General features: G+C 43.1%; 1 protein-coding gene across 1 annotated transcript; it reads left to right on the forward strand.

Annotated features, from left to right (window-relative positions):
• Positions 1-248: 248 nt before the first annotated feature.
• Positions 249-5,778, forward strand: AWAT1 (acyl-CoA wax alcohol acyltransferase 1). The gene is made up of 7 exons (XM_007097592.1): positions 249-324; positions 1,272-1,379; positions 1,649-1,719; positions 2,592-2,796; positions 3,481-3,652; positions 5,205-5,404; positions 5,624-5,778. The coding sequence occupies exons 1-7, from the start codon at positions 249-251 to the stop codon at positions 5,776-5,778; spliced, it is 987 nt and encodes a 328-aa protein (XP_007097654.1).
• The last annotated feature ends 4,036 nt before the right edge of the window (positions 5,779-9,814 follow it).

The raw sequence follows: 9,814 nt of genomic DNA on the forward strand, positions 1-9,814 counted from the left end.
TCTCAGGAATGAGTCAAAGGGCAAATGGCCAGGGCCCAGGGCTCAAACCTGATAGGGCAGGCCTTGATACTCCAAAGCCTGCCCCCTGCAGTGGGTCGTAGGTGTGGGGCAGGACAAGGAAGGGAGAAGGTAGGTAGAAATCCTTCTGGTCATATGCATTCCTTATCGAGCGAGCTTCCAGAGGCTGGTGGCACCATTGGCTGGAAGAGTGTTCTGGGATCTTTGTCTTCCTCAGGCTCCTGACCATCATGCCTTATTTCAAACAGCCTAAGCACCTCCAGAGTCTGATGCTTCTGCAATGGCCCTTGAGCTACCTTGCCATGTGTGAGTACTGATCCAAGACTTCACGGCAAGAAGCCAGAGTGAGAGGCCAGGGCCAGGTCTGGGGTGAATTTCATGTTCATGGGAAGTCTCACCTCTAACCTGTGATCATCTCAGATGGTACCACAGAGTAAAGCCAAGGAGTCTTGAGTTCCACGAGTGCCCTGGAGAAGGAAGACATAGAGCCACAGGAGACAGAACAGGCAGAGGGGTAGAACAGGATCATGATGGATACGAGTAGACGCAGCTAATTTTAGCCACTTCTTAACCCTATCTGGAGAGGGAAATAAAGCCCACGAATAGGCATATGATGTGTCCATGATCATAAGGAAGCATGGGTAGTGGGACAGAGAAAGCATTAGAATTACAGACTTGGAGGAATATAGCCTGTGTTTAAACCATAGAGTTTTCCATTCTTGGGAGTGGGGGTGGTAGTGTGTGGGGAGATGCTGATAATGGAAGGAATGGTGAATGGGCAAGAGGACAGGAATGATGAATGGGAAACAGTAGAGGGATGCAGATGCTGAGTGGGCAGGGTGTGGGGAGATATGGATAGTATATGGGCAAGGAAGGATGACGGTTTAACAAGGGTTCAGGGATAATGGATAGCAAAGGATACAGGAGACAAGAAGGAAAAGATGGTGGATTAAATGGGTGCAGGAGGTGGGGGAAGCGGGTGGCAGGCAGGGAGCAAGAGTAGAGGAATGGTAAGTGGGCAAGGAAGCAAGTGGACAGGGATGATAGGGAAGTAGACAAATAGGGCTGGTGTTTGGCACATGATAAAGGAAATGTCTGAAGAACAAGTAGACATGGATACCAGATGGCCAGGAGTTGGACTGTGCAGAAGGCCAGGACCAGGGGTTTGGGTAGTTTGGAGGGTTCTTAATGGGGATGCATGTGGTCAAGTTCTGCCAGCAGCACAAATTTGGTCTGACCTGCTTCCTCATCAGTTTGGATCTTGCAGCCATTTTTCATTTACCTGCTATTTACATCCTTGTGGCCACTACCAGTGCTTTACTTTGTCTGGTTTTTCCTGGACTGGAAGACCCCAGAGCAAGGTAAGACTCATGGACCTAGAAAGCACAGGGCCTATGAATGTTCCACCCTAACCTGTTACCAGGGAGTCCCACTCAACATGCCACAGGCCTCTTATCCAAGTTCTCAGAGCCACAGGAGCTGGGCCAGTCAGGACCATCTTGGGGTCTCTTCCTTTTCCACCTGTCTAGCAGAGCCATGGTCTCTCCATGCTGTTAGGAAAGCCCTGGGTGACCAGGAGGGATGGGGTTAGCAAGACAGACACCATCCCTTACTGATATTTCTCTCTCAGGTGGAAGGCGTTCAGCTTGGGTAAGGAACTGGTGTGCTTGGACCCATATCAAGGACTATTTCCCCATTACGGTAAGTGTCTTTTCTGAAGCATCCCCACAGTTCCCAAAATACTGGGCATTTATGCCAAATAACTAGGGTTGTCCATAAGGAAAATAAGCATACCAGAGAAATTTCCATGCAGGCTAGACATTCTTCAGGACTCAACATTGCTACTGGGTACTCGCTACTCCCCTAGCATACTTTGGACACCCTTGGCATGACCTACCAGATAGCACAGGCAGAAATGCAAAAACAGTTCAGTTTTACAAATATTGATTGAAAGCCTACTCTGTACCACATGTCTAGAGTACAGAGAAGTGAGTAGGATACAATCTGCCATCAAGGTGCTCACATCTAATGAGGACAGACATGTATTTATGGTTTGGTACAAGGTACACAAGTAGTTCAGATGAGGGGTAAGAAAAAGCTTCACAGACATGGTGATATTCAAGCAGGGTTTTCAAAGTTCAATAGAAGTTACTTGGGCAGAAACTGGAAGGGGGCTGGGAAGAGAAAATATCAGGAAGAGGTTCTAGAAATGTACTGCTATGCTGATCCTCTGAGCATTCTTTGGAGTAGACAACAAACACTGCCTCAATTTTTAGAGCAGAGCTTTCTGACTTTTTCACATAGCAGCACTCAGACAAAATGATACCATGCATGAAGTGCACTGAGATAAATGGCCGAAGGTACTTGCAGCTGTAGGCAAGAGGCTCAGCAGTTCTAGCTGCCATAGATCGTGCTTGGTTTCCAGGGGCTGAGGAGACCAATATCTTGGCCCCTGAAACCCACTCATGGCCTATCTGTTGAAAAGCTCTGATTTAGAGAGTGCCCTGATCCCTGAAGTGTCTTCACTTGTGCTTCTTCATGTGATCTCATTTCATTTCTTTCCATGGCTGCAGATCCAGAAGACAAAAGATCTGTCACCTGAGCACAACTACCTCATGGGAGTTCACCCTCATGGCCTTTTGACCTTTGGAGCCTTCTGCAATTTCTGCACTGAGGCCACAGGCTTCTCGAAGATCTTCCCAGGCATCACTCCCCACTTAGCCACACTGTCTTGGTTCTTCAAGATCCCATTTGTTAGGGAGTACCTCATGGCCAAAGGTACTTCTGACCATACTTACTGGAGCTTCTGGCCCATTTCTCTGCTGAGAGATGTACCTTTTTAAGCCCCACCCCCACCTCTCAACCACATCTCACCCACTCCCATCATAGCATAGTAGTTAAAAGCGTGTCCTGGAGCTAAACGGTCTGGGTTTGAATCTTGGCTTTGCCACTAACTGTGTGGTCTTGGGTAAGCTACTGTACCCCTATTGGTCTCTGTTTCCTCATCTGTAAGGTGATATTGATGATAATAATCCAACCTCAGATGTGGTGTGATGCTATATGAGATAATACAAGTAAAGCTTTCAATATAGTGCCTGCCACAAGAGTATATGGTCAGTAAAGAATAACTTTTGCTATTTAGTGGCAATAGAGGACAAGAAAAGAGTAAGATTACATTTGGGATTCAGAAAGTCCTTCTGGTTATCCCTCTGGAAACCTTCCTACTATAGTTTTGACCCAGTGCCTCCTACGAAGTGGAAATATTGCCTCAAAGTGAAACATGTTGGGTTTTCCCACAGCCTTCATTTCTCCACACCCTTTGTCCCATCTCATTGACTCTCCTCATAGGACTCATAGGAACAGTGGGCAATCACAATGAGGAGTAAAGCAGAGGATGTTCCGTCTCAAGCATTTTCCCCTCTCCTTATTTTGCTCCTCTCTCTGCTCCTTGATTCTCTTTAGGTGTATGCTCTGTGAGTCAGCCAGCCATTGACTACCTGCTAAGCCATGGCACTGGCAACCTCGTGGGCATCGTAGTAGGAGGGGTGGGAGAGGCCCTACAAAGTGTGCCCAACACCACCACCCTCATCCTCCGGAAGCGCAAGGGATTTGTGCGCACAGCCCTCCAGCATGGGTAGGTGTTTCTCCCAGGGCAGTGGGGGTGGCTTTCTCTGAGCAGTATGACCTGTTCGGTGATGCCAAGATGAATCAGATCTGAGTCTTGCCCTCATGGAACTTACTAGTGCATAGGGGAGACAGGCATAGAATTTTAAAAAGGTTTACATCATCCCCTCCTTCTGACCTAGCTGGACCAATTCTCAGGAAACCAAATCAGAAACCCAGATTCATTATCAGGGGGCTTGGCTAGGGCTCCCCTAGTATACAGCTGATGCCCACATCATCTCTATCAATATTGACACCTACATCTGTTTGTTATTGGTAAGTGCAGGGGGCAGAGCACTATGGTGAGTACGTGCATAATATCTGAAGTCAGGGGGCCTGATTTGAAATCCTGGCTCCAAAACTTACTGTGCAGTCTGAGACAGGTTACTTAACCATTCTGAATCTTGGTGTTTTCGTTTTCATAATGTGGCTACTAATAATTGTACCTACTCCATAGGGTTATTGTGGGGAGTCATCCACCTAAAACACCTACATGTGTCTGGCACACAGTAAGTGGTGGATAATTATTAGCCACTCTGACATAGGGATAAAGAGAGGAGATAAAGAACAGGTGCCCAAAGCTGGAGCTGTGGGGTGTACCATCAGGTCAAGGGGCCAGCCCACTGGACACAAGGACAATTGCCCTATTGCAGACTCAGGGAAAAGGGAAGTAGTTCTTCTAGGGACCTTGCCTGAGTGGCCTGTTCATCAGTTTGGGGCATAATGTAGGGGAGAGAGTTCTAAGCTGGAAGGAAAGAATCCCGGGTTCTAGTCCAGGTCCTGACCCTCACTCACTGCCTGAGTGCCCTTTCCCCTTCAGAACCTGGGCTTCTGGATCTGTAAGGTAAAGAAAATAAGCCCCCTACTGTGCCCTGCACATTCTCTGCTGTGAGGAACCAGTAAGGTAACATACATCAGAGTGCTGAGAGATTGTTACTAATAACTCACAAAGATTTGTATAAGACAGACTGTGCTCTCTTTACTCTTCTCTCACAGGAAGAGGTAAGGAGCCTGATTCTGTATCTAGAGCACTGTCAGGGTGGATTTGGATGGCTTGAGAGGAAAACAACTTTTCTCTGCTCTAATCTCAAGGGCAGAATACCTTATGAATAGTCCCTGTGGGTGAGGGGCATATCATATATATGCATTTGTTCAATATCATCATCATCTTCTCTATGCTTCCTACCAGTAGAAACAGAGTCAGATATTTCCCTACAGGACACCTCCTGGAAGCTTTTCTTTACATGATGTGGGTTTCTGGGGATCTCTGCCCAAACCCCTCATCCTTCCCTACACCCGCATATCTTGCCCTTGTGATCCTGGCCCAGAGATAGCATTCTCACTGGCCTTGAAAATTTCAAGACAAGAGATAAGTAACTATGGGAGTCTTGTTTAGTGCAAGAAGAAATGCTTTATGTCACAGGGATTTTATATAGATGGGAGTCTGGCCAGGAGCAAATGTTCTTCCTGGGCAGTTCTCACCCTAGCCTGTGTTTGAGAAATAAATTGAGGTTTTCCTTCAGGGCTCATCTTGTCCCCACATTCACTTTTGGAGAAACTGAGGTATATGATCAGGTGCTATTCCATAAGGACAGCTGGATGCACAAGTTCCAGAGCTGCTTCCGCAGTATCTTTGGTTTCTATTTTTGTGTCTTCTATGGACGAGGCTTCCGCCAAGGCTCCACCGGGCTCCTGCCATACTCGCTGCCTATCGTCACTGTGGGTGAGTGCTGCTCTCAGCCCCAAGGCCACCTCAGCTCTTTCTTGACTTCAGCTTCAGCCCTCCCCACCCCACCCCCCACCAAAGAAAAGGGCAGCAAAGAGGGAGAATCTGGGAGCTAAGTTGGCATGTGAGAGGATCCTGCCCAGGGAAGGAGAAGGAGGTTAAAGAAAGAGAAGATTCTAACACTTTCCCCTTCTCTTTTCCCATCTATCTTGGCAGTTGGGGAGCCTCTACCACTGCCTAAAATAGAAAAACCAAGCCAGGAAATGGTGGGAAAATACCACACACTCTATATGGATGCCCTGTGCAAACTGTTTGACCAGCATAAGACCCAGTATGGCTGTTCAGAGAACCAAAAGCTGCTTTTCCTGTGACTGAATGGACTGCATGGTCAAGAGCATGTGCCTTGGAGAAGAGACTCATTTGCTGCTAACCAAAAGGGGGAGAAAAGGAGATAAGGGAAGGCAATGTGTGGTAGGGGACGGCATTAGGTATTCCTTCCTTGCCCCAAAGCCCTTATAGTTGCTGTCCTGAGGTGCTTCACTCAGTATTTCTGCAAAAGGAGGCATCCTGAGGCCCCTCAGGTCCAGCCACAGGCACAGGCAATCTTCCTACTTCTCCCCGTACTGGCCTTCCTCCCTGAGCCCAACCCCCAAGGTCCTGAAGGACTGAAATGAAAGCCAAACAACCTGAGTAGCCACCTCTCTTGTTGTTGTTGTTATTTTGTCATAATGCATTTTCTCATTGGGAATTTTTGCATACCATAAATTTAACCTGTTTAAAGTGTAAAATTCAGTGGTATTTAGTATATTCACAGAGTTGTGCAACCACTACCACTAATTTTAGAACATTTTTTCAGCACCCCTAATAAGAAATCCGGTACACATTAGCAGTCACTCCCCATTCCCCTATCTCCCCCAGCCCCTGGCAACCACTAATCTACTTTCCATCTCTACCAATTTGCCATTTCTGGACGTTTCATATAAAGAGAATAATAGACTATGTGGGTTTTTAGGACTGGTTTCTTTCTCTTAGCATGTTTCTAAGATTCTCCCATGTTGTAGCATGTATCAGTACTTCACTCTATTTAGAGCTGAATAATATTTCATCGCACATATACACAGCAGTTTTTATTCATTCACCAGTTGATGGAGTTTTGGGTTGTTTCCACTTTTTGCCTACTATGGATAACACTGCTATAAACATTCATGTACAGGTTTTTGTGTGGTAATCGGCTATCTCCAAATATAAAGGCTTACCTTATCTCCACACCAATAAGCTAACAAGCATGCCTTTCAGATAGATCAAAAGCAACTTACTCAGGATTACTTTTCATTTGGCAGAGGCATTTCACATAGGTCACCTTGTCCTCATGTTGGTCCTCTAACACTATAATCCCAAGGTATTTGCTACCATCCTAAGAGTATACTCTGGGGAATCCACTTTATATTTTAAAGTCTTACTAAGTTCTGTTTAAATGTTTTTTTAAGCTGTATTCTGAGAATTTTGGAAGAGTAAATAAAAATACAGATGTCTTTTCCTTCACAAGGCAACCAACAAAAGACACACTTAAAAACACAGCAAAGGTACACATCTGAAACTAACATAGTATTATAGTATTCTATTATAGTATTGACTATACTAAAAAAAAATATCAAAGGAACAAAAGTTAAAAGACCATTTAGAAACCCATACAACTTAATATCAAAAAATCAAATAATATGATTTTAAAGTGGGCAACGGACTTAAATAGACATTTTTCCAAAGAAGAGACATCCAAATGGCCAACAGCTACATAAAAAGATGCTCAACATCACTAATCATCAAGGAAATGCAAATAAAAACCACAATGAGATATTACTTCATACCTGTTAGAATGACTACTATCAAAAAGAAAAAAGATAAGTGTTGGCAAGGATTTGGAGAAAAAAGAATCTTCTTGCACTATTGATGGGAATGTAAATTGGTGCAGCCACTGTGGAAAATTGTATGGAGGGTCCTCAATAAATTAAAAGTAGAGCTATCCTGTGATTCAGGAATCCTACATCTGGGTATACATAGGAAGTGAAATAATTATCTTGAAGAGATATCTGCACCCCCATATTCTGTGCATCATTATTCACAATAGCCAAGACATGGAAACAGCCTAAGTGTCCATTGAGAGATGAACGGATAAATAAGATGTGGAATATAATAGAATATTATTCATCAAAAAAAGAAGGAAATCCTGCCATTTGCAACAACATGCATGGACCCTGAAAGCATTATACTAAGTGGAGTAAGTCAGACAGAAAAAGACAAAAGCAGTATGATCTCACTTATATGTAGGGGAAAAAAAGCCAAACTCATAAAAACAGTGTATTGAATGGTGATTTCCAGGGCCTGAAGAATGGGGAAAATGGGGAGATAGTGGTGAATGAATACAAACTTCCAGTTATAAGATGAATAAGTTCTGGGAACCTAATGTACAGCATGGTGATTATAATTAATAATAATGTATTATATACTGGAAAATTGTTAAGAAAGTAGATCTTAAATGTTCTCACCAAAAAAAAAATTATGATTATGTGAGGTGATGGATGTGTTAACTAACCTCATTGTTATCATGTTGCAATATATATGTGTATCAAATGTTGTACACCTTAAACTTACACAATGTCAGTTATATACCAATAAACTGAAAAAAAGGGGAAATTTTAGATCAGGCTTTTTTTCTTTCCTTAATCCTTAAATATTCAGCTTTGGTGGGGTCCCAAGCAATTCTCTTCAGTCTGAAATATATATTTCTAACCCAGTTTCGCTCATAAGTTATTTCCCTCAAAACCAATATATCCAACTTAACAGTCTTTAACAAACATTTTAACATCAACATACCCAATGGCAGGTGAAACACCTTCCCCTTCCTATTCTCACGTTTTATTGCCAAGTCCTATTAATTTTACCACCTTAATATTAATCCAACATGCTCTCTTCTCTTCTCCACTGTCACAACCTAGTCAAAGCCCTCACCAACATTCTTAGACAATGCCATTCCTTCTACTAAAGTCCTCTCTAATCAATCCATTCATCACACTGGTGCCAGAGTGCTCTTACTAATGTGTAACACTGACTTGTTAGTCCTCTGCTTAAAAGCCTTTTTTGTTCATACAGTGCTTCTCCCAGCATATCCTGAATTATGTTCTGGGTACCATTAATGTCCCATCAAAGTTAATTAATATTGCACAGAAAAAATTATTAGGTGGTTAAATAACTGTGGGAGATGCTAGATTAAACAGAGTTAGATGTATTTACTGAATTATTTTCAGAATCTTCACTACACTAATGGGCATTGCGACTATCCAACAGGGAGTATCTAACATTCCCAAACAATAGAACACTTGTTTCAAATAATACCTATTACCATCTCATGGAACATTTAGGGCTTCTCTAAATACGATCTTGCAAATGTTGGTCTACAAGATAAAGTTCAGACACCTTGGCATGGCAGAGAAGGCTGCTAGTAATATAAAGTGGCTGATTTGATTTTGGAGTCTATCAGATTGGGAGAAGCCTTGGTAGGAGCCATTAGGGCTAACCAAATGGGTTAAAACCTCATAAGGGGTGACCCATAGGTAACTGAATAAAAGGAATTGGATTTGAATGGTTCTCATCTGTTTGGGTTGTCCAGGAAGAGCAAACTACAGCAGAATTTTTCCAGAAAAGAGTCTCAAGGGCACACATGAGAGTGAGGCTATACCTTAAAAAAGTAAACAAACAAAACACAGAGATTCAAGTTTAAGCCTTTGCTTTCTTATTAGCATCAGCCACTTGCTTCCTAAAATTTCAGTCCTCCCATATATTTTCTTCTCACCTTCAGCCTCCACCCCACAATGCAATCTCTTTTTCTCCCTATCTCTCCTTCTCCCTCCCTGAATATTTTTGAGATACTCTAATAATCTAAACTTTTGCTCCTCACTCTGGATGCCAGTAACTTTGTAGGAGGTGAACATACATATTCATCTTTTAAGCCCACATCAAATATCATCTTCTCAGTGAAGCCTTCACCAGGCACAATTAATAACCCCTTTCTCCATTCTTCCATAGCCTTTTGTTGGCTCTACGACAGAACTCAATTTTGTCAGTCTTTACTCAATGGCTAACCCCATCAAGGGTGTAGACAAGATAAAAGATGAATACAATGATATTTAACTATAGTCTCTTTATCACATCTATCCATCAATCCATCTTGTTTTTAGGCACTTCAAAGTAGCAGACAGTAGTATACCTTGCCCAAAAATACTTCAGCTTGCATATCATTAGGTAGAGTTAATATTTGTTTACAGTCTTATTTTTTTTAGGTAAAGTTTACATACAGTTAATGCACAAATTATAAGTGTGCCATTTTATGGGTTTTGACAAACACATACATGT

Source organism: Panthera tigris, chromosome X (genome assembly GCF_018350195.1).
Source record: "Panthera tigris isolate Pti1 chromosome X, P.tigris_Pti1_mat1.1, whole genome shotgun sequence".
Lineage (NCBI taxonomy): Eukaryota > Metazoa > Chordata > Mammalia > Carnivora > Felidae > Panthera > Panthera tigris.